A 27815-nucleotide genomic window follows, 5' to 3' on the forward strand; every position below is an offset into this window, starting at 1 on the left:
AGCATTTGTGGAGTAGGAAGTCACATGATAGGCTAGTGGGGTAGGTGGGGCCAGGATAAGAATGGCCTTATAAGCTAGGCTTTCCCAAAATCTCCTGACATGCTTTCAAGAAGACAGTAGATGATATAACATACTGGGGAAATGGCTGCAGTCTCGAGCTGTCGCTGGGGCTCCCAATGCCCCAAGTTTTCCCTGTTGCCCCAAAGGCAGGGAGGGTCATCTCTACATTCCTTGTCACTCATTGTGTGGTGCAGCACCCAGGCTGTGAGCTCTACAGGAAGAACTGGGGAGTCATGGAAGGGTTTTAAGCAGAGCAGTGACACAATCAGAATGGCAGAGTGGGGAGAGGGTTGGACAGAACAGCAACCAATGGTAAGGGATCCAGTTCAGAGCTCAGATAGGCTGAGCTGTAAGCTACAGATCACAAGGGTGCAGACCAAGGTAGTGGCGTTGAGAATGGATCCCAGCCATGGGGTTGAGAATGATGGAGGCAGCACTGGCAACACAGAGATGGACAGAATGTGGTGGGGTGAGAATTTGGTTAAGGACAACTCCAAGGTTTCTAGAGAAAAAGTGGACTTAGGATTCATGACTAAAACATCTCTTCCCATGAGTAAACTTTGAATTCCAAATTCAGAAGGGTATCTTGTCAATACTCCACAAAGCAAGGCAAACATTTCACATTTCTCTATATCAATCAATGAGTGGGCATGAGAAAGGGAAAAACAAACCCAGGAAAAACCTTCAAGGGACATCTGCATTCAGGAAACTAATAGGTGAACTGCATTTATTGAGATATTCTGGGCTCTGACACCCTCCAAATCCTACAGAATAAAACCCTGAAAACTTTTCAGATGGAGACATGAACATTAGAACTGTTTCCTCAGATAGAATTCCATTTCCCCTTTATTGTTTCTTCCTGCAGGGGAAAAAATGTGATAGGAATTAGGCTGTCATTGTTTTTCGTTTAAGAAACAGAAGAGAGAGAGAATCATTTAAATACCACGAAACTCTCTTTTATAGAATGACTAAACACCCACAACACAACACAATCAGCAGCAACATAACCAATTCTGAATGTTAAGCCATGCATTGAGCAACTGTTTTAGCCTTCAAAAAAGTGACTATCAGGAAAGCTTGGTCCATGATGATGGCTGAAACAACAGATCAGTGGGAATGAAACCATCATCATTCAGACCCTCTTTCACTAAGACATGTCATCTTTCTGAATATGTAGTGTTTCCAAGAGTCCAAGATTTATTCATTCCTTGGAATAGCACAATTTTTTATTTTCTTAGCAGAACCATTTGGCTAAAACTCCTTCTGAAATACATCTCATCTTTTCTTCCATCCATATGCAGATCATTCAGCACAGAATATAATCTTAATGTCTCAAGGTCAGCACCTTGAGTTCCAACTATTGTTTTGTGCTAAAAGACTCAGGACTGTTTGAAATGTGTGGAGTCTATCCCAACATTAAATTGCATCTCTTTTTTTTTTTTCAGTTCTTTTATGTATTTTTATAGTTGTTTTCTCTTCTTCATTTGTCAGACTTTGGCTACACTTTCAGGGTATCAATACTCCTGAATCTTAAGCCTACCTTTTTCTTTTCAAAACATTTATTTCTGTTCTTCTGAGATCTTGAAAAACAAATAACAAGGCATGTATGTTATTAGGATTGTACATAAAGTAAGTGTAAGTAGGTTCTATGAAAAGGCAACGGCTCATCCATGCCTGTTCTATGCTATCATGGCTTTAGTGGTTGGGTAGCTGTGTCATATAATGCAGGCGTTGGGGGAAGATTTGACATCTGCACAACCTCAGCTTGACCTTCAATCAACCACTTGATATCTCTCAAACTCAGATGCCTCCTTGGTGCAAATAGAAACAATGAGACCTGCTTCATGATGGTGCCTTTGGGGTCTAAATGAGATAATGCTGGCAGAATTCCTAGCACTGTGTCTGCCACATTACCACCTTCAATTCATTAAAGCCATCATGACTATGGGTTTTGTGACCGCTATTTTGACTCTTCAAAGGGTGTTCTTCCTTATCTCCTTGCACTAAAGAACATTCAACTGGAAAGAACATCCTGAGTGTGAAGACCTGGGAGAGTCAGCCACAGTTAAAGGAGAAGCAGGACTGTGGTTGGGAGAAGTGCTCAGGCCCTGGATGCTGGTGGGAGTCCTGCCAGGGATGGGGGCACTGCAGCAACTCATCCGGCATCAACTCATCCATCTACTGTGTCAGTGTATTTTCCAAGCAGAGACTGGGAGCAGAGGATAGAGGCACAGAGATAAGAAAAGACACAAGGAAAGCACCAGCTTAGGATGATCCTCATCCAGATACCTCTTCCCCATTGGCAGAGTCCAGCATCCGAGCCTGTTTTCATCATGGGTCCGTTTGGTCACAGCCCATCCCCCATTTAACTCACTGGTCAGGTGTGTGTTTGAAAGGGATTGAGACTAAAATGGCAATCCTGGTGTAGGAATCCAAGAGTCAAAAGCCAGGAGGAACATGCTAGGACATACATAGTCAGGGGAATGTATGTAGTCAGCCACATCAGGGCAGTACCTGCACCTCATCTTTCTGGTTGGTGAGCAGTGCCAAGGTGTGGAGGATGGGAAGGTTGACCAAAAGGTGCAGCATGTAATGGCCCAAATTCTAGTGGTTCCACTTCACAGAGGCAGAGAAGCCTTCTGATTCCAATGTGGTTTTCCAAGCTTGGCTTTTCTAGGCTTTCTTGGGCTCTGTTTGCTTGCCTAAAATTAAATAACATTGTTAGTGAACTCTGTCTTAATTCTCTTCTGACCATTGTTTGTGTTCAAAGAAGTGTTTCTCTAAAGTTGTCCTCAGAATAGAAGTGCTGCTTGGATTATGATCTTTTTAAAAAAGTCTTTACTTATTTATTGTATTTATTTAAAAGGCAGAGAGTCAGGGAGATGTCCCCTGTGCTGGCTTGTTCCCCAAATACCTACAAGAGCCAGAACTGGGACAGTCTGAATTGAGCCAAGAACTCAATTCGGATCTTCCAGATGGATGGCAGGCACTGCAATGCTTGAGCCCATCACCTGCTGCCTCCCAGGGTGTGCATTAGCAGGAAGCTGGATCAGAAGTGGAGCAGGAACTCAAACCCAGCACTCTGATATGGGGGTGCAGGCATCTTAACCACTGCCCCAAATTCCCACCCCAACACTGAAATCTGTTTTACTCTGTACTTTTTATATCCAATGCTAAACACTGGCATCCTGTCATGAGTTTTTCTAGGCATAATTTTCCAGTGATATAGTATCTTTGTTGCTTGGCCATTCCCCGATTGCTGGGTGGGTAAGCTGGTTGTAATTTGTTATTTTCTTTCCATTATGAAAATCCCCATTATGAACAACTTTGCACTTTTTCTTTACTTTTGAGTTTCTTCAGGGAACTCTTCCAGGATATGGAATTACCAGTTCAAAGGGTGTGAGCTGTTTCAAAGCTCTTACGACTCCCAAGCTTATGAACTAGCCTTTCTAACTCCAGGAGTGTTCAGAAAGCTGTTTTGAATCTAATGTTATGTGTTAGTGCTGTAGGCTGCTGAGAAATATTGAGTGAGTCAACTGAAGCACTGTCGTGCTAAGGAAGTATTGATTGAAAAGGACAAAGCAAGGCTGTAAGAAGGAAGGAAGGGAGGAAGGAGGGAGACAGGGAGGGAGGGAAGGAGGGAGAGAAGATGGAAGAAAAGGAGGAGGGGAGGGAGGGAGGGAAGGGAGGAGGAGTTGAGAAGGAGAAAGGAAAGAGAAAGGGGGAAGAAAGGGAGGAGGGGAGAGGGAAGGAAGAGAGAAGGGAGGGAGGCACAGAGGGGAGAAAGATGGAGAGAGGGAAAGAGAATGAAGAAGGGAGTGAAAGAAGAAAAGAAAAAGGAAGAGGAGAAGCAAGAAAGGTAGAAGGAGGGAGATGAAAGAGGGAGGTTGTAGACTTGTGGTTTGTAAAGTTCCTCCTTGTGCCATGTGGTGGCTCTTAGCATATAACGCCATCTGGATGCTGAGAGGGGAATGTGTGTGGCCTTCTATAGCCTGCTTAATCCAGTCCGGCACTTGCACCCTGAGCTACTTCCCCACAATCGGGCTTGTCTAGCTTCAGCTCTGCCCTGGCAGCGTCACAGCAGGGCTGGGAAGAACCCAGCTCTCAGAGCCACAGCAGCTACTGAGAGCCTGGCTTCAAGCCCCAGCAAGTTGGGCTTTCACCTCCTCCGCCTCCTCCACGGGGTTTCACAAAACCCAGAACTGTGCTGCCACCCGCTTGGTCTGTTCTGTCTCTCTCTAGACCCCTGGGTTTCTGCTTTTCTAACAATTACCGACACATCGGAGTGATACCTGGGCTGGAGTCCTGGCTCTGCCACCCTGGAGGCCTACTCTTTGTGACACTTGGCAAGGAACATCACCTCTCTGAGCCTCACTTGCTTCACCTGGAGAACGAGACTTGCCCACTGCCTGACAGTAGGAAGCGCTCCGTGAATGGCTGCATTCTGCCATGATATCTGCTGTGGTTTAACTTACGCTTCAAGAGTCTGTGTCTCTAGAAAATGGTGATGCCACGACCCACCCGAGAAAGCTGTTATGAAGACGTATTTATGTGGTGACATCACAGCACCTGGGACGTGCCTGATTGGTCCTTTGTGCAATTTCCCTCCCCTCCCTTCCCCTTCTCGCCCCTCTTCTCCCCTTGTCTTCCTTTCTTCTCCTTGGATAATCATGCAGGTCCACACCCCTGCAGAAATCTACTAAATCTCTCCCTTTCTGCTCCTGCTGTGGGTGGACAGGGAAGATAAACTCAGAGTAGAAACCCCCGAGGTGTTTGGCCAGGATTTTTATAAGGGAAAGAGAGTAAACAAACCGCTAGTGGCTGACAGAGAGGAAAACTGCGGCTGGGCGGGGGAGCAGCCAGGCTGAATGGAGGCTCCTGACAAACCAACCTGGCTTTAAATCGTGGAGCCGCCACAGAGGGTCTGTCTGCAAGACAGGTTCTGGCTGGTTGGTTAGCGCTCCCCAAAGCGGGGGTGAGACACAGGGTAGGATGAAGTCATGACCAAGAATAATCACGGCAGTAGTCAAGGGATTGTGAATAAAATGCCTAATTGTACCTGGAGTTTTATATTTCATTAAATCCTATTTTAACTCTATGCCTTTTTTGTAATATGAGTAGATGGTTACTGCTGCAGAGGGTTATTAGGCTTAACTATTTTAATGAGAGTTTTGTTATGTTTATGGGACAGCAAATTGGGTAGAAAGGTGTGCTCGGCTCCACTTCTCTGCTGACTTTATGGCCACTGCCAAGGTTACAACCGAGACCAGGTATTTAAGCCCAAACACAGACAAAAATTAAGGATAGGCAAGGGTGGCTGGTAGAGGGAGACAGATTAATTACTGTGGTGGCCTGAACTCAGAAAGCGGATGTCACAGGCCAACAAGACACCAATGGGAGTTCAGAGACCCACATAGGAGGAGGCAGTGAACATCACAGAGCTGGGCTTCGTGGACACAGGATATCTGGATGTCTCCAGTGTAGTGATGTGGTGCCACCTCTGCTTGTCTCAGATCCTGGCTCAAAGGTTGGCTCCTGGGGACAGAGGTCACATACTTCTCCACAAATTAGCATGAAAAAAGAAAACGAATGGAAACTTCAGCCGAAAGAAGAGAGACTATATGGTGATAGCTCTCAGACCCATCAAAGAAGAACACCGCCCACCCCACCCCCTGCCCCGGTTCCCTCAACACATTATACTCATCCTGATAGACCACTATTCAAGTTTCATGAAAATTACCTGTTGCTAACTCCTTTATATTTAATATTCATATTTATGGGTCTGGCGTTTTGGTGTAGTGGGTAAACTCCTTGCAGTTCTAGCATCCCATATGGTTGCCAATTCAAATCCCAGCTGTTCCACTTCCAATCCAGCTCCCTAATGTGCCAGGGAGGACAGCAGAGGACCCACATGGGAGACATAGATGGAATTCAAGGCTCCTGGATTCAGCCTGGCCCAGCCCTGGCTGTTGAGGCCATTTGAAAAGTGAACCAGGGGCCGGCGCCGTGGCTCACTTGGCTAATCATCTGCCTGCAGTGCCCACATCCCATATGTGACCCAGGTTCTAGTCCCGGTTGCTCCTCTTCCCGTCCAGCTCTCTGCTGTGGCCCAGGAGGGCAGTAGAGGATGGCCCAAGTGTTTGGGCCCCTGCATCCGCATAGGAGACCAGGAGGAAGCACCTGGCTCCTGGCTTTGGATCAGCGTAGCTCCGGCTGTAGCAGCCATTTGGGTGGTGAACCAACAGAAGGAAGACCTTTCTCTCTGTCTCTCTCTCTCTCTCTCTCACTGTCTAACTCTGTCAAATAAAAATAAAAAAAAAAAAAAGAAAAGTGAACTAGTGGATGGAAAACATTCTCTCTCTCTCCAACTCTTCTTTTCAAATAAATAAAATAAATCCATTAAAGGTTTTGAAAAAATATTCACATTTACTATTTTCTTTCCCATGCCCCCCAGCAGACTGAGAGCTGAGACCTGGACCACATCTGGGTAGATGTGTTCCCAATGCCAAGAGAAGTGGCCAGCATCCTTAGGTGCTCAGTAAATATCCACTGCAGTCACTGCTTTCAGCCAGTTACAACCAACGTAAGTAAGTCCTCCAAGTTTAGAGTCAACCAGGTACCCATCCTGTCTCTGCCGCAGTCTCCTGTGTAAAAGAGCTGGGATCCTCATCAGCTGCAGTGAGGATTACATGAGTTAATTTAGTGTTCATTAAACACAGTGCCTGGCACATAGCTTGTGCCCGATCAACATCATCTCTCAAACGTCATCATCCCCATCGTCAGAACATCTTTCCAGTGACAAGGGGCAAGTCCCTAAGTTCCATGCTCAGTTTTCTCTCCTTAATTCAACTGCATAGTCATTAAGACCACTTTTGTCACTGACACCTTCTGGTTCTCTCTATGGTGTGTTTTACCCACTCTGTGCGTTAGTTACAGAAACATCTGAATCCCAAACTAAATTTGTCTGCCAATAGATACATGTTTGGACCATCTTCTTATATAACAAATGATGTGTGTGCTTGAGGTACTCGGTTGTGTGTGTGTGTGTGTGTGTGTGTGCTATCAGTACCCAAAGGAAAATATGGCCAGAAAATTAAATTCTATGCAAATGCATTATATCATGCACTCCAGAGGCAAACAGAAATATCTGTATTATCTGCTGTTTGAGATGATTCACATGAGGGCTCTCACCTATCTTCCTATCTGGCAAGGAGGTAACGAAAATCTGATAATACAATGGCAAGCTCTGTGTACCACCTTGTCATAGGACCCACTGTCCTTTCTGGATGGGAGAGCAGGATAATGTGCGATGAGAAGTTGAGGAAAATAACGGAAGTTGGCACAAGGTGCCAGGGAAGGCAACCATAAAATCACTGAAAACACAGAAAAGATGTGCAGAACATGAAATACAATTATTCTAGTCAGTGGTGTTCACTGAATGTAACCTGGATGTAAAAAAGAAAGTGGGGAGGGGGTATTTGAAGACTGTGTACAGATATGCATATCCATAAACTACCTCCAAAAGGTCATGCCAGACATCAATGACATTGGTTGTCCCAGGGAGGAAAACTGGGTGGCTGGGCATGGGTGGGGGATGGAGAGACATTTTACTGGAAGCCCCAGTGTCTGTTTTGGACCCTGTTGAATATATCACTGCTTTCAAACTGGGATTTCTGAACATAGGGTGGGCAGAAGTTGTTCCCTGGGTTCTGGGTCTGCCTGCATCAGCACTAACCAGTGTGAGGTATAGCAAGTCTCTCTTCTCTCTGTACCTTCACCTCATCCCCCAAAAGTGAAGGGGTGAAACTGGGTTGTGCAGCCAGTACCCACTTTTCAGGTTCTGCACTAGGCAGGGACCCAGTGCATCAGCTGAGTCCCTGCATGGTGAGAGTGAGCCACTGCTTTCTTGGGACCTGGTCCTTCCAAGCACAGGATTGTCCTTCTGGTAGCCTTGGCCTCTGCTTGATCTCTTACGCCTGAGATTTCCTGGGACTGGAAGAGAGGTGATAAGAACTTGTATTCAAACATAATGGGGATGACTAATAGGGCGCTGGCAATTGTAAAAAAAGAGCCCAGAGGAAGAAAGAACCAGCAGAGGTGAAATGAGTGCAAGAAAACCATGAATTGAGGCGGCAGGTGATAGAGATGCAGAAACACTTGCAGAGACGAGGTGGGGTAGCAACTCCAGTGCCAGCTCACAGGGCAAGGGCAGAGCGAGTATGAAAAAATGAGTGTGCAACAATCCACACCTACAGCAGATAGGTCCTCCTGGTTCTCTCTTCCACCATCATGACTGGACACGTGCTCAGGCCCTGGAATACTGTGGCCGCCTCTGGGGCCCGAGGTCACCAACGAGCAGCATAAGCTGAGGAGGTTTCAAAGAGGACCACTAGGATTCAGGCGAAGGCTGCACAGAGGATGAAGGGCAGGGAAAGAAGAGAAAGCGATAAGAGGAGGAGGAGGGGGAGAGAGGCAGAGGGACAGAGAGCCATGGACAGCCCAGAAAAACAAAGAGCAGGGGGAGAAAAGGAGAGAGGTTCTCAGGCAGATCCACAAAAGTCCACGTGCCCCATAGTTGCAACAAACTCCAATACCACAAGTGGTGTGAGCTCTCATCACCATCAGCAGCATAGTCCTAAAGGACTGTGAACTCCGAATCTTAAACAGGGACCAAAGAACCCATCTTTATGCATCCGCCCCCACCAACTACACCAAAGCCCAGAGGGAAGAGGGCAAATAAGGGGCCAGGAATATAGCAGAAGAAATATCAAGGTCAAGGGGAAAAGGTTGGTAGCTCACACTCACGGGGTGGCGATTCCCCCTGTAAGGGCGTCAGCACCTAAGAGCCCAGCCGGAGGGCAGACATCTAGGAGAAACAGTTCGTCTAGAGAAGAAAAGACCGCCTGACAGACGTGGCTGGGCACAGCCCCTTCCACCACTGAAGGACTGTGAGTCTAGAATATTTGAAGATTGCCCACGTGAAAGGAAGAGCAGAGTTATATTTTATGGCTCCCCGTGGATAAATTAGGAAGAATGGGAGAAATTTGCAAGAAGATAGATTTCCATTTGGTAAAGGGAAGAAGAGCTAACTAAGGCAAGATGTTCTAGAATAGAACCAGCACACTGTTCCTCAAGAGTTTCCCTCAGGAACAGGCTTGGGTGGTATCTCAGATGCTCTGAGTCCCTGAACAGTAGCGATTACAGGTAAACAGGAACACAGCTCCTAAAACTGTGTTAGGCAAACAGAACATTTCCTTGGTTCAAACTGACGCCCCCTCCCAACAAACCCATTCCGAGGGAGATAAGAGCCTATAATTTATGGCGTGGTCACACTGCAGAATGTGGGGCGGCTGGCCAGCCAGAAGGCCTTGCTGTCACTGTACACAGACATCACACAAAACGCCGGCATGCCAGGTGTGGGGCAGCAGGTGTTCTAGAGATAAACAAACAAAGGGAAGTTTCCGTAAAGGCTTATTATTGGGAAATCACAATGCTAAATTCTAATTTCTTGATGAAGAGGTTATGTGGGTCAATGTGTGTTTGTTTTTCTGGCTGAGGGAGTGGGCCAGAATGGGAAGGCTGCTTCACATGAGATGCTGTGTTGGTGTTGGTCTGAGGGCTGAGACAACCAGGTGCAGCGGGACTTGAGAGCACACAGGATGGAACCAGACTACTCCCTGCCTAGTAGCTGTGTGGCTTGGAAAGAGTAACTTAGCCTCTCTTTTGCATGGAATCCTTCTCTCTGAAGTAGAGAAAATAATGGTATTTACCTTGCAGGGGTATTTTGAAGATTGAACACTTAGGACATTTCTGATGCTTGCTTTTAGTGTAAACCCTTGGAATGGGCTTGGGCACTTAGGAAGATCTATTGCATTATTATTTATCATAGTAGTTTTGAAGGAAGCATGGTAGAGAGAAGGAAATCATGGACTTTGGAATGGGTGAGAGTTGGGTTCAAATCCTGCACTCCAAGCCTTGGTTCAACAATGGTACAAAGATCACCAAGTTATCCTCCCTGCATGGTCAGGGTGAGGAGTTACACAAAACATATGCTTAATCCAGTGCCTGGCACATACCAGTGGTTCCAGAAATATTCGTTTCTTTCTTCTCTTCCTCTGTGTCCATGCGTTCCATCATTTTGCCAGGACTCTGTGCTGAGAGGTGGAGACACAGACAGGAATGAGATGTGGTCCCTGTCCTCAAAGGACTCACCACCCAGGAGAAAGGCCTGGACACAGCCACAGCAGGACTGTCACGGAGGAATCATATGAGGATTACAGGGAAAGGAGGAAAAAGTTTGCCAGAGACTCACTCCAATGAATCATTACCATGGACGGCTGCTTATTCTGGGGGGTGAAGAGTGAGCAGAACCTCACTGAGCTGGTCAAAGTGTTGGTCAGAGAGCAGGGTGTGTGAGTGTGTGTGTGTGGGGGGGTCCTCAGGGAGCACTGCACACGTGTGCCATAAGCAGAGCCATAAGTTGTTGCTGGAGGTCACTGGACATCCCATCTTTCTCTGAGTTTCTGAGCCATGAGCCCTGGGGACCTCTCCTCTCTGAAAGAGCTGCCCACCTGGAGAATTCCTAGGAAAACCCATGGCAGAGAAGACACTCAGTCCATCAAACCTAGCATGTGTACCTTTCAAGGGGGAAAGTGCTGGGAAAGAAAACGCCATCAACAGCATCAGAAACATAAACATGTGAAAGAATGTTACAAAACAGACCTTCATGCCACTCCCGAGGGGGCTAAAAGATGGCACCTGCTTGTCCTGGCAGTTTCGTCAGTAACTGGGCTGAGGTCACAAGGTTACCCCATGTTGGCTGGGACGTGAGTCATTGTGGCACCCTCAAGACCCCTGGAAGCCCTGGAGTGTGAGTCATTGGTAGAAGCCCCTGGTGCAGCCAGTAGGTGCATAATCTTCCCTCCAAAGCCAGCCACAGACATCCTCAGGACCCTAACCCAAGGCAGAATTCCAGCAATGCCCAGCTGCAATGTTTTCCTCTCCAGCTGGATGAGAAAGGCCTCTGTGTGTGTGTGTGCATGCGCACGCATGCTCTGTATAGCATGTATTTTGTATGTGCACTGTGTTTGAGTGTCATGTGTCTGTGTAGTTGTGTGCGTAGGTGTGACTTGTGTATGTATGTGTATGGGTGAGTGGAGTCCCTCTTCTCTACAGACCAGATGCAGGGGAGTTGCCATACTGAAGGGAAGCCCCCTACCCCAGGCCAGTAGGGTGGGAAGCCTACCCAAACACTGAATCTCTTCTGCTTGAAACCTGCTGCTTATTGGACAGATCTGGCCCAACTAATTCATCCCCACAAAGGGGGTGAAATTCCTCCCTACCTCCAAATATCTCCTTCCCGGAGTTCCCTGTCCTCAAAGGAGAAACTCTGCTCTTCTTTCCACTGGGTATCCCACCCTCTGGATTCCTCCACACTGTCTCCTTCCCCACCCACATCTTACCTCTGGGAAATGCCTGGGGAATTCTTTTATCCCATGGAGTAATGGGGCTCCAGGTGTTACATGTCCAGGGAGGTCTCAGAAGACCCTTATTGGGGGGAAACAGGGAGAACTCTGCCATGCACTCTGTGCCACCAGATAGCCGCAGGAGCAAGATTCCAGCCCTGCACTCGGGGTGACTGGACCAGAGAACAAAACTGTAAGGCACTGTGGTGCATCGGAAAGAGCTGGGGCTTGCACTTGGCCCCCAGTCTCACCTGAGAAAGCCAGCTAGCCTACACGACACACCTCATGCATTGTTCTAAGCAAGTCAAGCAGAATATTAAAAAGGCCAAATCAGAGTGTCCACAAAGGTCTGGGGCTTAGTGGAGACCCTGGGTCTGCCCAGGAGAGAAAGGTGATGTCATCAGCCAACCAGTGGGCTGCAGGATCCCAGCTTCAGGAGTGGAAGAAATGCTGTCACCTGTCCATTAAAGTCGCACTTCTCCCTCCCACCTGTCCCAGAGAGAGGCGCTTGCCTGACCAGAACAGGGCTGAGCCACAATTTCCAGGGAAGGGGCTGGGGCACACAGGGGAAGTTCCTAGGGGGCAGACAGGCGGGCTGTCCCGCTGAGTGCAACCTGCCAGAGGCCCCAGGAACTGCTCCTGACACCTCAACACACACGGTCCTTTACATACCACACACAGCGAAACACACCAAGCTCATACCACTTCCACACGCCACCCACGAAGTGCATGCACACGTGTGCACAGCACACACACACACAGTCCCCCAGACACCCTCTCTCACTCAGAGCAGTGTGTAACAGCCAAGGGCAGCACTCACAGGCTCACATTCAAGTTTCACAGAAATGCCCATTCGCACGCACTCACACAGCGCATTCTACTACACTTCACGCCACACGCTCACACACTCGCTCTGAGGTGCACACTACACAGCCACTCTCTCTGCAGTCCACCTCACACACTCGAGGGTCCTCCCATACTTATCTACAAGGTCGCATACATGCACACAAGGTCCCTGCGACCCCGCCTGTCTTCCCCAAGCCCGCACACCCGGGCACATCTGGGCGATGGATGCATCCCCTACCCCGCCAGCTCCAGCAAGAGGCTTCCCACTCGGTGTGCAGCGGCCACAGTGGCCAGGAATTAAAATGCAGCGAGGAGGAGCCGGGGCGCGTCAGCAACGCGTCTCCAGGAGCGCACAGCGCTCGCCGCCGCCGCCCCGCCCGCCCCGAGCCGCGGGGCCAGCCAGCGGAAGAGCAGGTGCTTGGAGCCCAGCCGCGCCAGCCTCGCGCGGCCGCTACCCAAGTTCGCCCGGGGCCCTAGGAGGGCCGGGCAACCGCGAGAGAAGCACAGCCGCCGCCGTCGCCGCGGACGTGGAGTCGCGAGAGAAGGGCGCGCGGAGCAGCGGGGCCGGGTCACCCCCAGAAGGTGTTGCGGGGGCTCCGCAGTTCCCGGCGCCCGGCGCCGAGAGCAGAGAACTGGGGACGGAGAAGCCAGGCTTTGCCGGAGCCGCGAGGCACCTACACGGGAGAGGAGGGGGAGAAGCAGCACTTCCCTCCGGCTCGCAGCTCTGAGGGAACCCGGAAGCGAGCGCAGCAGCCCCCAGGACGCTCCAAGAAGCCCCCAGCCCCCGGTGAGGGCCGGTGCATGGCAGGGCTCCGGCGCGGGACAGGGGAAAGCCTTAGCCGTGTGGGCCGAGCGCAGCCCCAGGAGCAGTGAGAAGGAAGGGTCCCAGAGAGGAGGCACGGAGCGCAGCGGCCGGCAGCGCGACCACTCACCCCCGAACACACCCACCCCGCCCGCCGCGCCAGGAGCTCCGGCGCGCCTCTGGGGGCGCTCGTTCCTTGGCGCCTTCTCTCGCGTGTCCCAGCACCGCCGGGCTTCGGGCCAGCCTGGTGGGGTCCTTGGGAATGTCCACACCAGGCGTGGTGGCTGAGTGGTCCCTCTCCCAGGACCAGCGTAAAAGCTGGGGTTAGGCGAGACTGGGGGGACTCAGCTCAGGGTCCCCCGAGGTCCAGGACGAGGGAAGGCGGGCACAGCGCCCAGGGACTGGGGAGGCGGCTCTCGGCGGCGGCGTCCCTCCAGAGGTAGTGCCCGGCGTCGGGCACCCTCCAGGAAGACCAGGGGCCGCCACAGCCCGGCAGGCGCTCGGGAGAGGCCAGGGCCGGGCCGGGGCGGCGCTCGGTCCCGGGCGGGCGCCCGCGGAGGCGGCGGCGGCGGGCGGGCGGGCATGCCGCGCCACCGGAGCTCCTTTCGGGCGCACGCTTCCCTGGCGCGGGCTGCGCACGGCGCCTGCTGCTGCTGCTGCTGCTTACACTGCTGCTGCTGCGGACTCCCATGGCGGCTCCGCCCGGCCGGGGCCGCCGCCGCTGCCGCCAGCCGCGGGCTGAATGAATGAGCCGGAGCGGCGGAGCCGGGCGGCCCGCGGCCGCGCTCACCGGCCCGGGACGCTTCCGCATGGCGCGCGAGGAGCCGGCGCCGGCGGCGGTGGCGGCGGCGGGGCAGCCCGGGGGCGGCCGGGGCAGCGAGCGCGCGCTGCAGGGGCCAGGGGTCGCCCGCAGGGGGCGGCCGTCGCTGAGCCGCGCTAAGCTGCACGGGCTGCGGCACATGTGCGCCGGACGCTCGGCGGCTGGGGGCTCGTTCCAGCGGCGCGCGCTCTGGGTGCTGGCCTTCTGCACGTCGCTCGGCTTGCTGCTGTCCTGGTCCTCGAACCGCCTGCTCTACTGGCTCAGCTTCCCGTCGCACACGCGGGTGCACCGCGAGTGGAGCCGCCAGCTGCCCTTCCCGGCCGTCACCGTGTGCAACAACAACCCGCTGCGCTTCCCGCGCCTCTCCAAGGGGGACCTCTACTACGCCGGCCACTGGCTCGGGCTGCTGCTGCCCAACCGCACGGCGCGCCCGCTGGTCAGCGAGCTGCTGCGGGGCGACGAGCCGCGCCGCCAGTGGTTCCGCAAGCTGGCGGACTTCCGCCTCTTCCTGCCGCCGCGCCACTTCGAGGGCATCAGCGCTGCCTTCATGGACCGCCTGGGCCACCAGCTCGAGGACATGCTGCTCTCCTGCAAGTACCGCGGCGAGCTCTGCGGCCCGCACAACTTCTCCTCCGTGAGTTGCCCTGCGCGCGCGCGCGCCCCTCGGCTGCCCGCTGCCCCGGAGGCCGGAAGGCCCATCCAGGCGCCAGGCCCCTGGCAGAGGGCAGGGCTTCGTGCAGCTCTGGGTTCCTCTGGGTCTTAGCCTGCAGACGCGGGGGTAGAGGGTGTGGGGTGGAGTCACCTCCGCCCAATGCCAGCCCGGGCCCCACTCGCCCTGCCGCCGTTGATCCTGCCCGTGAATACGAGTTCCCCTCCTCCCCGCCCTCACCCCAGGGTCCACGGGACTCCACGCAAACTTCTGTGGGTCTGGGCTGTGGGGAGGTGGTCAGCATGGGCTTCCTGCCTTTGGGGGAAGCCAATAGGAAGCGAGCGCTTCCAAAGTGGCCGAGCAAGCGGATCGCACAGAGCCCTAAGCAGGCTGACCGGCCCTGAGCAGCTCCTGGCTTTGGAATTCCGAGACACTTCAAGTCTAGGAGAATTTAGGAGTGAACTCTGAGACCATTCGCTCTGAAGCCGCACCCAGCTGCGACCCTGTGAAAGCGCTGGAGTCCTGAGCCCTTGAGCCCTTGCCGGGCGGTGATGGGCAGGACTGGGCCCTTCCCTCTTGGCCTGTCTTCCCCCGGTCTGGAAGAGAGCTCCGTGGAGGTGGGAGCAGACAGCCAGGGCCAGGAGAAGCTGAGCTCGGATTTGCAAACCATTTGCTGTGCGGGGTGCCCCATGCTGTGGGGCTGCATGAGGACACAGTGGGACAGAAGGTACTGCCTGGCCCAGCTGTCCTGGAGGAGTTCTGATGCCAGACCCCCCGGGGAGGGGGCGAGGCTGTGCAGCCCCTGACCTTTGGGCACCCCTCAGGAGGGTCCCAGCTTTGCCAGGAGTGCAGGGAAGATGGGCGTGTGCGTTTCTTGGTGGTGCTCTGTTGATGATGTTATCAGCCCTGATTCCTCACACCTGATGGTCTGGTCACTGAGAAAGCTTTATTTCTGGGATGGTGAAGAGGTGCCAGGGTTCCCACAGGTGTCGGCAGGCAGGATGCCGGTCAGGCCAGGCTTCTGATTGGTTGATGGGGATAGGCTGGCCGCTCTTGCTGCAGTCTTGCCTTGCTGGCTTTGCTGTTATCGTGTGGATAGAGTATCCCTGAATTATCCATTTCTCAGGCAGTCCTCATTTCCTGAGCTTTGCAGCTGGTCTTTAAAGAAAATCCACCTGGTGGCCCAGTGCCCTGGCAGGCAGGAAATGGCCACCAGCATGCTCCTAAGTGACTCCTCCCAGAACTTCAGGCATAATTCTGAATTCCACAAAGACATGAGGGCTACGTCCTTTTGTTCTTTATTGTTCTTTGGCTGACCATGAATTAGCAGCCTCTGGAATTAGATTGACATTCAAGGTTATACCCAGGTCTCAGCAGGCCCTAACTCCAGCTCCAAGTTGTACGGCACAACCCAGTGAACAAAATCCTGACATCTGACAGTTGCTTTAAAACTCCACAGGTGGCTGGGGCACTGCACCCAACAGGCAGTGTTCACTGTTGATGCTGGCCACAGCCTATGTTAGCCCTGAGTTCCAGTTCCATTTTTTAAATGAGACTTGAAAAACCTGTTCTGTGCCCCAGACCAGCAAGTTCCAAGTCCAGCTTTGGATACGGAAAATCCATTACACAGATGCCACCTGCAACCCTTCCTCTCTGAGCCTGGGCCTCTCTTCTGTCTACCCTGGGTGGGACTCTTGTTCCTCACACCCACCATGGAGTCCCGTCATCCTCAGAGCAAGCAGAGTGGAAAGTGGAGCCACCTGGGTGGTCCGGGCAGCCAGCGCCTCGGCCTCGTGTTGCCAGGGCCTAACCCCTCTGTGGTCGTCTGCAGCAGGCGTGGTTGTGAGCTGCATGGGTCAGTAGTTAAGGAGTGGAGAAGAGTCGGGTCCTTCTCCTGGGCACATTCTTCTCTCACCTCCCCACGCCTTGTCTCTCTGTTTCTGAAGAGTTCTCAGGCACCCGCCCACCCAGGGAAAAGTATTACCTCCATTGCCCAAAACTGTGGGCTCCTGGAGAGTCAACATGACCCCTGGTGCCTTCCTGCCACAGCCCTGACCTGGGAGGTCCCAGCCCCGGAACATCGCCTGCAGTGGGTTTTCCCAAGGGTCTCAGAATTGAGGGCTTCACCTCTCCATCTGCAGAAGGCAGCTGCTGACTTGGGGGAGCCCCGAGCATGGGACAGGCCCATCAGGAATGTTTTCCTCTAACCACACAGCCACGTTGCCAGTCCGTGCCTTCTTTGATGGCGTGACACATTAGTACCATGGCTAAAGCGTCAGCTCCCACTCAGGCTTACTGACTGGCTCATATCCTCAGGCTGTATGCCCTGGACAAGTGACTTAACCTCTCTGTTCTGAACTTTCCTAATCCACGTGATGGAGATGACAGTAGTGTACATGCTGTATTAATTGGGTGAGTGAGTGTGTGTGTGTGTGTATAAGCATATAAGGCAGCAAGACCTCTGGAAGCTGTGCTGGGCCCCTCAGAAACAGTGCCTTCAAACCCCGGCCTCAGCTCTGTGTCCTGCTCCCCTCTGTGCCACAGCCAGCAGAGTCTCTCTAAAGTGTGCTGTGTCCCTCCTTAAAACCCTCTAGGGGTTCAGCTGTCCCTGGGGTCAGGCTCAGGCACCCCAGGCCCTGTGCCCGGCCCCCACCTTATTTCTTGTCATGTCTCATGCACTCCGGCCATGCAAGAGCTTGCAGCAGCTGGAGCCCTGCTCCCTGAGCCCTTGTGCCCCTCCCTGCCGCTTTGTCTGTGTGTGTGGGGGATGCCTTTTCAGCCTTCTGCACGTGGTCCTGGGGTTTCCCTGGCTGCCCCCCGGCTCTGCCTGCACACAGATGAGCCTCCCCCATTTGTGTCACTCTGCTCCCCTGCTGTGGTGCCAGGCCCCACGTGGTCACCCCATGGACCTGCACCTGTGTCCCCCTACAGACTAGGGAAGGAATTCCTGTCTGATCCCCCTGCTTCCCCAGCGTGTGAAGTCTGGTGGACGAAGCTCTTCAGCAGGGACCCTGAAGGTTTCCCATTGTCCTGGGGTCCCCACACCAAGACCCTTGGCCTTACTATCCTCAGGAACAAGAGTGAAAGGGGTTGAGAACCACGAAATTTCTGAGCAGGTAAAGAGCAGGCTGACAAGCACTCCCTAGTCACCTGTGCTTCCCAAGTCCTAAGAAGGCTGTGTGCCAGTGAGATGTGGGACTCCAGGGGAGACCTGGGGGGGCAGTGCCAACTGTCCTCATGTTACGTCCACTTAAGCCCCATGGTCATGATCTGGAAACAAACCCAGCAGGGGAGAGCATGGCCCTGCTGAGGGCTGTCTGTTGGGTCTCATTCTCCAGGCCCATTCGGGGAGTGTTTATTCACAGCTCCTTGCTTTGTGTGTTGCAGCTTTGCAAGGGTTAATCACTCAGTGGTCTGAAAAGGCAGCTCCCACTTGTGAATGCCCCTGTTGTTTCTCTGGCATCCGCTGTGGACCACGGTTCTGCACATTCTGGTCCCTGGGGGGCAGAGGAAAGCAGCCTTCGTGGTAATTGGGCACCCTGCGGAACTTTGAGGCCAAGCTATCTGGGCACCGGGGCCTCAGAGGAGGCACGGAGGCCAGCCCAGGGCCCATTGCAAGAATAAGGAGCAATGGTGCTCTCTGGGAGGCAGCCTGGCGGAAGTGACAGTGCCAGGCAGACCGCAGCCTTGGCCCTGCCCACTGTCCCAGGTGTGTGCTTTGGGCAGACACCTTGCTCCTCAGGCGAGAAGTCCTGCGTGAGTTGTGCCCTGAGTGGCATGTGCCTGGGCAGCGCCATTGTCACATGAGGCTAGGGCCTCAGCACAGATGCCAGTGCCTTGGCGTCTGGCGGTGCAGTTATTAGTGATTATCAATGCAATTATCATATCTTCTGGCCACTTGCCTAGGTGGGGGTGTATGCATTTCCTGGTTTGTTCATTCAGTTAACCATTGTCTGTTGGGTGTCAGCTCTATGCCAAGCCGTGATGTAGCTGCTGGCCCTATAAAGGGATATAAGGGCTGGTGCATGTCCTCCAGAAGCTTGCCAGGTTGCTGAAGGAAACGACTGTGAGACGCAGTCCGGGCGTGCTGAGGAATTATGCCCAGATCAGACTAAGTATCATGGATGGCTTTCTGGAGGAGGTGACATCAGAGCTGAGAATTGAAGGAGGCGTAGGAGTTCCAAGGTGGAGAGGACCCAGCCTGTGCAAGCGAGGGAGCACAGAGCATGACACCATAGGGTTGAACACCTGCTTTCTGGGCCCTGCGGCCAGTTCAAGTGCTGGAGGGAGGGGCCACATGTGTTGGAGTGGGGGAAGTTGGGAGTGATAGGTACCTGGGGGCCAAACTGAAGTTTCTGAACTTAGCTACCAAAAACTCTGATTCCTTTCACTATTGGCTGTTAGATGATGGAGGGAGGTCTGATCCGGGCCCCTGCCACCATCCACCTCCCGCCAGTTGCCACCTCCATGCCTCACTCCATCGGGGCGACCTGTCCACCTTTCCCACCCACCTTTGCAGAGTGAACCTTGAGTTCAGGTGGGAACTATTGCTGTGTACGGAAAGCCAAGGAAGCAGCAGTTGGTCTCATCACATTTTGTCACATGAAGCAAATTGGCTGCTACAAGCCAACAACAGAAAACAAGACGTCCTATCGGTAACATATTGTTTACAGTCAGCAAATTCTGTCAAAACAGTACGAGGCCATGCAGTCCAGTAGTTGTGAGGATGGCTAGCATTAGGGGGTTAAGAAAGATACTGTCTTGGGCAGGCATTTGGCTCAGGGGTTAAGATGTGACTTGGAATACCTGCGTCCCATATCTGCTCCCTGTGCTGACTTCCTGCTAATGCAAATCCTGGAAGGCAGCAGGTGATGGCTCAAGTACTTGGGTCCCTGCCACCCATGTGGGAAACCCAGATTGAGTTCTGGGCTCTGGGCTTCAGCCTGGTCCAGCCTGGTCTGTTGAGGGCATTTAGGGAGTGAACCAGTAGGTGGGGGATGTCTCTCTCTGCCTCTCAAATTAAACAAACAAAACAAAACAAAACAACCCCACTGTTGCCTTTAGAGAAAGGAGAATAAGTGAGCCCCTACACGTAAAGTACTGAGGCCGATTTCTGGCACCAAGCAAGCAGCCCACAGATGTGAGCTACTTCCATCATGGCTACTTGCAGTGAGCACTTGGAGTGAGGGACAAGGGTAGATAGCTGTGGGCAGCTGTGATGGGCCAGGCCGTGGCTGGGTCTGTTTCATGCCTCCTCGATCCTTGCAATGACCCTGAAAGGTTTGTGAGAATCCCCACATGCAGGGATTGCAGCTCTGGGAGGGTCTGTAATCCATCTAAGGTCACAGAGCCAGCAGGTGACAAAGCTGGGGTTCAGACCTAAGTCCTCATGACCGCAGAGGTCCAAGCTGTTTCCACAGCTGGATGAGTAAGGGGAAGGGGGATCTCGGGATACGCAGTCCAGCCTCAGCACTGTTCTGGCCAGCTGGGCAGATGTGACTGCGGGATCCTCCTTGGTCATACGAGCATGTGAGCCAAATGATCAGTGCGACTTAGCTGAGAAGTTCTCCTTTCAAGTCCAGTCAGGGGAGAGAGGGCTTAAACGTGCAGATGGCTTGCGCTTTTCAGCCAACCGTTTCTTTGCAGAGCTGAAATGGTGATTAAGGGGGAAATGTACAAATTATTGAAGTGCTGGAGACAGGATGGTGATTAAATAGACATTTACACAAGGAACATGAAAAGACCTCCACCAGTTTATTTGACTTCAGGGAAATTAGTTTAGGGAATCAAACGTAAACCCTGCTCGGGTATGCAGATATCCAAATTGACCAATGTCAGCCTGATTCTGTTAGTGGCTATTTGGGGGCCACTGTGACCAGTCAGGAAGGTATCAATCAAATGTCCACCCGACTGAGAAGAGCCGGAGGGAAAGCCAGACTGTTTGCATTGTGTGTCAGTCGCTTTGTTTCTCCTGAGTGATTTGCTCAGATGGGCTACTCAGAGATTCAATCAACCTGATGTACATTAAGGGCCACCTCTGTGCCAGGCGCTGAGCCAAAGATGAAAGCCAGTCTGCTCTGTTTCTGCTAGGTGGTCCTGCGCAGGTCAGTGTGCTTCCATCATGGTGCCTGGGTCTAGAGGGACTGCAGCAGTCTAGGGTTTGAGGTGGGCACCTGTCGCATGAACAGTCACGTTCAGCTTTACCAGAATCAAACAGTGTGAGTGTGATGGAACCCATTTTACCGATGAGAAAATCAAGGCTTGTGGGAGGTACAAGATCGCACAACCGGGAGGTAGCAGAGTAAGGATTCGAGATTGGTCAGACTCCACTGCCAATGTTCTTTTCTTTTCTTTTCTTTTCTTTTCTTTTCTTTCTTCTTCTTTTTTTTTTTTTTTTTTTTTTTTTTGACAGGCAGAGTGGACAGTGAGAGAGAGACAGAGAGAAAGGTCTTCCTTTGCCGTTGGTTCACCCTCCAATGGCCGCCGCGGCCGGCACACTGCGGCCGGCGCACCACGCTGATCCTATGGCAGGAGCCAGGTGCTTCTCCCGGTCTCCCATGGGGTGCAGGGCCCAAGCACTTGGGCCATCCTCCACTGCACTCCCTGGCCACAGCAGAAAGCTGGACTGGAAGAGAAACAACTGGGACAGAATCCAGCGCCCCGACCTGGACTAGAACCCAGTGTGCCGGAGCCGCAAGGCGGAGGATTAGCCTAGTGAGCCACGGCGCCGGCCTCCATGTTCGGTTCTAGGACTCCATTCTGCCAGTGCCTGGAGAGGCTGGTAACAACAGGCTGGGGCACAGAGTGGGTCACTCGCCGTTGTCCAAGCCTGACTTGTAGTTTCTCTCACTGCAACTTCGTGTTGGCCCTGGGAGTCATTCTGGATTCCCAGGCCTGCAAGCCTGAGCAGGAAAGACGCTTCTTAAGAGTAGAAGGTGTGGGGTGAGCGTTCGGCACAGCTGCTGAGACGCTGCATGGGATACCAGGCATCCCACATCAGAGTGCCGATGTTCTAGTCCCACTTTCAATTCCTGCGTCCTGCCAATGCAAACCCTGGGAGGCAACAGGTGATAGCTTAAGCGCTTGGGTCCCTGCCACCCAGGTGGGAGACCCAGACTGAGTTCCAGGCTCCCAGCTTCAGCCTTGTTGAGCCCCAGCTCCTGTAGGCGTGTGGGGAATGAACCAGCAGGTTAATTCATTTTTTTCTTTAGATTCTGTTTACTTATTTGAAAAGCATTCTCATCTCTCACATGGATGGCAGGGGCCCAAGTAGTTGGGCCATCTTCTGCTGGCCTTCCCCGGGCCCATTAGCAGGGAGCTGGATTGGAAGTGGAGCAGCCCAGACTAAACCAGCACTCCGATATGGGATCCTGAAGTCACCAGCGACAGCTTAACCCACTGGGCCACAACCTCTGCCCCCTAAGTTACTCATTTTTTAAAAAGAGTACAGGATCTATAATGAACTCGTGTCCTCCTACTGTGTTGGCCAGACAGATGGAAAGAAGATCTATGGTAGGGCGTCTACTTAGGAGTTGTGAAAAACTTTTAATTATGCCACAATCTGCACTAAATTACTATTTTCATTCTTTCAAGGACACGGCTAACTTGAAGTCCTAGATAAGGAAATGATTCCAAATTGAGATCCAGCTCAGGCCTGTGCTAACAAATAGATGACTCACTCGTAATTGGAACATGAATTGTTGGTAAAACAAATAGAGGCTGTGAACGTACTCAGGAAGTTTGTTCTCCTGAGCTTGTCAAATATCTCCCCTGACACCATTGTTTATACTATTAATTTGCTTAGTAAATTGTTTCCTCCGAGTCTACCCACATTTATTGAGCTCCTACTCTCTGCCCAGCGTTTTTACACTCATGATTTTATTGCAGCCTGACAACAGGCCAGAGAGGAGTGTTCCTTCATCCCTAGTACAGATAAGGAAACAGGTGCAGAGTAGGTCTATAGTACCCTACCCATGGTCAGAGCCAGAGCCCGAAGCTTGGGGTTGCAGAGTCAGTGCTCTGTGCACTACCTACATCACAGGTGTTCCCGTGAAACATCGTGGAGCAGCCTTGGCCAAACCAACCTGCATTTCTTATTAGCAGAGAATAACTGATTCTACCTGGATAGGGAGATCCTGCTATGTATACCTCCCTATCTCAAGTTATCCATGCAGCAGTGGAGGGCGTTTATTGCACTCCAGAGAGGGCAGTGACTTGCCAGGATTCTATGGTGTGGGAATAGGAGAACAGTGAGAAGGTGGGTCTCCTACAGCCCCCTCCCCCCACATACCTCTTCTTCCCCCAGCTCCTCTGTTTCTGGTCAGGGTGGGCTTAAGGAGATTTTACCTGCCCTGGAAGATGTTCTTAGTGAAAAAAATGATAGACTCATGAGTACTGGGCCTATGGCATCAGTCCTGGAGCTGGCTGCTGAGCCAGCCTGGATACCTGGAGACCACCTTCCCTCCCCAGACAGGTCAAGTCCACTCACGCCACATGGCCGTGGAGAGTGGGGAACTCTCCTGGATCCTGAGCCCCTCCACAGAGATCCTGACTCGGCAGGTTGGGGCATAGCTCACAAGCTCCCAGGTGGTGCAGATGCGGCTTGTCCGTGGACAACACCTCCAGAGACAAGGGCATGGGCCCCTTGGAGCCCTGTGAATGCTGAGAGGGGACATCTGTGCCTTGCTCAGCTACATCAGATCTGCACGGTCTACAAGAGTGCATATGGGGTCATCATCCTAGAGGGCAGCAAGGAAGAGTGCCTGGGGAGGGGTGCTGGGCTCCCCAGAGAACCCAGGAGGAGGTGCTAGAGTGGGAGCATCATCACCCTGGGGGCAGCCTCGGCCACACTAGGCACAGGCCACACAGGACCATGGGCCTAGCCAGAGCACCTGTCAAACCACAGTGCACAGGCCCTGGGGCAGGCTGAACGATGCTGTCACAGGTGACCACGTCTGCATCCCAAGAACCTGTGAAAAAGTCGCCTTGCAGGCCGAGGGGGCTTGGCAGATGTGACTAGGGATTCTGAGATGGGCGCATTATACTGCATTATCTAGGTGGGTCCAGGGCAATCCCAGTTGAACAAAGCAGGCAGGAGACTTGGAGTGAGGGGAAACAAAGCCAGGGAACCAGAAGTCAAAGACTCATGGAGAAATTTGATGGCTTTAAAGATGGAGTGGCCATGTGTCAAGGAATGCAGGCGGCCCCTACGAGCTGGAAAGGGCGAGGAAACAGATTCTGCCCTCAAGCCTCCAAAAGGGGCAGAGCCCTGCTGCCACCTTGATTTGAACCAGTAAAGACTCACTGCAGACTTCCGACGCCAAGAACTATGAAGTGACGCATTTGGGTGGCTGGAAGTTGCCGAGGTGTGTGGTGACGTGTTACAGCAGCAGTGTGCAGCTAACATTGGCCTCATTGGGTCCTGACATACCAAGACTGTTACAGACCTGAATCCTCGTGGTGAACCAGGTTGAGGGGCTTGGGAGCAGGAGTCGTCAAACAATCAAGAATACAGAAGACTTTATAAGAAACACACATGCAGTTTCAGAAATATAGCATGGATGTGTGTCCACCTCATGTACGTTCAGGCAAGGTTGCAAATCTGTTCCCCAGAAACTTGGAGAAGACGTGGTTATGGGGAGTAGGGAAGAGGTTACCTCAGGAGTCAGACAGACTTAAGTTCAAGTCCCAGCTCTGCCAGCATTCAATGGTGATTGTTGGGGAGCTGCTTACCTTTAGAGAGACACTGGTTCTCATTTGTAAAACACTAACTATACCTTCTTTGCATAATAGTTGTGAAAATCTAAAATAATATATGTATCAAATCCATTGAAAAATTACTTATTGACAGCCTACCATGGTTAGTCTTGGTGGATGAAAGTCAAATATGACTTGCATCTCTTGCACAGAGCTATAGGTGCTAGGTAAATGTCAGTCATCCCTGCCGTCCTCATCTCCTCTTCGTCATGGTAACAGCTGACACCCCTCCCCTCTTCCCAGGGAGAAGCTGAAGCCGCTGGAAGAAAAGCCTCCAGCAGCCTTGCACGTGCTGTCACAGTTCTTGCTGGGAAACACCATGTAATTTCTGTATCCCTCCTTGTGGGGCAGGTCGGAGCCTCTTGGGGTTCTTGCTCACCCCACAGCCTGACCAACATGAAAAAGCCAGGAGGGAGGTGGGGCTGTTCAAGATCACGCCAGAGGCGCTGGGGGTTGAAATATATGCTAAGATATGTGTTGCTTAGGCCCCTGACACTTTTCCATCTCTGAGATATCAGTTTCTTCCTCCTTGAACTCTCTCTCTCCTTCCAAAATATATATGCTGGCCTTCCCCCCGGATTCTGGTAGCATATCTGATCTGGAAGTTGTTGATACTCTGATCTCTGGAAGTGAAGGGTTTAATCTTCCCTTGGAACCCCTCCCAACGAAAATTATTTTCCCACTTTGAAATGGCACGGGCATCCACTGTGAACCCACAGCCATAAATCTCAGCCTACGGCTCAGGCAAGCAGATGAGGTCTGAGTGTGCTTCTCGGCAGTCTCACAGTGCAAATTATGGAAAGAATTTGATTTATAGAAGCACCTCAAAGGCTCTGGAGTGAGACGCGTGTTTATTCACTTTATTACCATTTATTTTACACTATCTCTTTATGCTCCCTGCACATGGATTTGGAAGACTATTTGGATGGATGCCTGTGGCCTGCCAGATTGCACGGTCCTGTCGAGGCACACGGCTTTCTGGTGATGCTGCCAACAGCTCGGGTCGGGGGCTCCTGGTTGCCCGGGTAGGGGTAAAGCCGGGCTTGGAACAGACAGGCCTGGAGACGGTAGCCCCAAGCTCTTGTCTGAACTCTTCCAGCTCTGCGTGGCAGTGCTGCGCTTCCAGCTGCAACGCCAGGACGTATACAGGCAGCCTTGATTTAAGCTGCAAATATCTCAGAACAGCTGGGGCTATTTAACATCGCAATAATTACATTACATTTTTGATGGTACATGGAACGAGAGCCTTTTTTGTTGTTGTTGAATATTCTATGAGCATCAAATATTTTAACCAGCCACAGAACCATGACTGCATTTTTCACATACAAGTAGACTTGGTTTTAAAATTCTAGCCAGGGACGGTGTCTCAGGCTTTGATCTTGTACTGTGCCTTTGGAACGGCCCGCCTGCTGAAGCTAAGAAGGAAATGAGGCGGGAACTGGGAGGCACCCCTGTGGGCCAGGAGTGTTGGGGTCAACTTGCTAAGAGTGGCATTGCTGATGAATGACATTGCTGAGGTCAGCTAAGGATTCCACAAAGGTAGTTCTGGAAATTTTGAGTGGAATTGGATGCCAGGAGGTGGGGCAAGGGAGAGAGAAAACAAGTCAGAGGTGGACCCACTGTCTCCCCGACTCTGCACTCACTCTGGACAACCCTCTGGAGTTAATTGTCATCATACCCATTTTACAGATGAGAAAACCAAGGCTCAAGAGGTTAATGAAGGAAGTGGTGATAGGGACTGGCGGCTCTTGCTCTTGAAAGGTAGCATTTTGGATCTTGAATTTAAATTGCCCCATGGCTACCTCTCTTCTGCCTTCTGCCCTCCTCTGCCCCATGTCCCAAGAAGGCAGGAGAGTCCCTCAGGCCTTGGCTGACCTCCTCTTCCTGCCCTCTTGGGCGACGACCCTGAGTCCCAATGCCAAGTCATTCATGTGCTGTTTATCTCTTCTCAAGAAACTTTCCAACTCCCGTGCCCTGGTTCAGCTTGCTGGCGTCCCCGGCATGCCCCCAACCTCCCAGCTCTGCCTCTGTGGCCCTGTCTGCTGTGCAGCTGGGTGCTGAGATGAGCACTGAGTGTGCCTGGACGGGAGCATGGAACTCGGGGAGAACAGGCGAGGGTGAGTGGGGTGAGCCCTGCCTCTCACCTGCACCCTTACCTGTGGGGTGTAGGTTCTCTAACCACATGCACCTGTAGCTTACAACAAACACACAAGAGACAAGCCCCAATTACTGCTTTTAAAGACTCCTGTCTCTTCTGTGGCTGTCTCTCCTGTCTCCATATAAAACCATCCATCAAATACAGGGAGGTTTCCCACCCTTTCCGCCACACAGAACTTGCTGTGCTCCTCTTAAGACCCCTTCCTTTCTTGGTCTTTCACTGCAATCCTGCCCGTCTGCTTAGGTTCCCCTCATGGATGATTGTCTCCCAGGGGACAAAGACCATGCGTGGCTGCATCCTGTGGCTACCCTGGCACCTAATGCTATGCCTTGTGGGTCACAGGCTCTCTGCCTGAGTACTGGATTGTTAAAACAGGGGGGAAAAATACTGGTGCACCATATATGAGGACACATCCATGCGTGCATACAAAAAAAGGGTTGTGGAGAATGTCACAGGCCAGGCATTCTGATAGCTGTGGGGTACAGACGGGAATAGATTCAGGTTTTCTTTATAAAAGGAACCCACATTCAGTAGCTGTGCTTTCCAAGTCTCCCTCCAAATCAGACTCATGGGACGTTCTTGTTAAAAACAAAAATCCCTGGCCCAGCCCAGAATGACTGAGTCGGAATTTGCAGGGGTGAGGCTCTGAACTCTATTTTTGACATGTTCCTCCAGGTGATTAAAGATTCTAGAAAAGCGTTATGTGTCGGGGAGTGGAGAGGTAGATAATATACAAGTAGACAGATAGCTGAACAACACAGTTTCCAATATTAAGACATGCTGTGAGGGCAAGAACAGCAGCAACAACAAAACAGGAGCTTCTGGTACAGAAACCCGGGGCTGCTCGGAGGCAGGCAAGGGAAGGATTGGCTCCCAGAGGAAGTGACATCTTGGCTGACCCGAGGAAGGTGGGACGGGGAAGCCACACAGGGGCCGGGAAGAAGCATTCCCAACAGGGCCCGGCCTGGGGACAGGGTCTGCCTCCTGCCCTCCACCCTGGAGAATTCAGCTCGGCTCAATCTCCCGTTCTTTGTTCCACGGGTACATCTGGCTCCTTTGCGAATGGAGCTGCCTCCTCACCCACACAGTGCAAGAGAACAGCATGTTGTGAGCAGTTCCGGAAGTATCGACCTCCAGAATGCTAATGTAATGTGGCCTTGGGTCCTTAGGCCCAACTCTCCTTTAAGGAGCAGAGGAAAACGGCAGCCACACATCCCGGCCGAGGGCAGCCTGGTGAGGCCAGCTGGGCCAGGCCCCTT

General features: G+C 52.3%; 1 protein-coding gene and 1 long non-coding RNA gene across 5 annotated transcripts in view; one reads left to right on the plus strand and one right to left on the minus strand.

Moving 5' to 3' along the window:
• Window positions 1-27815, plus strand: part of ASIC2 (acid sensing ion channel subunit 2) — a 1130491-nt gene that overhangs the window by 809288 nt on the left and 293388 nt on the right. The window contains exon 1 of one of the 4 annotated variants that reach the window (XM_070061073.1): window positions 12717-14627. The exons of 2 other annotated variants lie outside the window; for them this stretch is intronic. In XM_070061073.1, coding sequence (XP_069917174.1) covers window positions 13920-14627 — 708 coding nt within the window. In that variant the 5' untranslated portion in view covers window positions 12717-13919. Of the gene's footprint in view, window positions 1-12716; window positions 14628-27815 lie in introns of those variants that run through there. One more of the 4 variants, XM_017349088.3, reaches the window with a different exon arrangement.
• LOC138846167 (uncharacterized) lies at window positions 6457-12237 on the minus strand. Its single transcript, XR_011383571.1, has 3 exons — window positions 11523-12237; window positions 10137-10214; window positions 6457-9493 (listed from the first exon to the last, which is right to left on the minus strand). It is a non-coding gene; the product is annotated as an uncharacterized lncRNA (long non-coding RNA).

The sequence above is a fragment of the Oryctolagus cuniculus genome, chromosome 17 (assembly GCF_964237555.1).
Source record: "Oryctolagus cuniculus chromosome 17, mOryCun1.1, whole genome shotgun sequence".
In the NCBI taxonomy this organism is placed as follows: Eukaryota; Metazoa; Chordata; class Mammalia; order Lagomorpha; family Leporidae; genus Oryctolagus; species Oryctolagus cuniculus.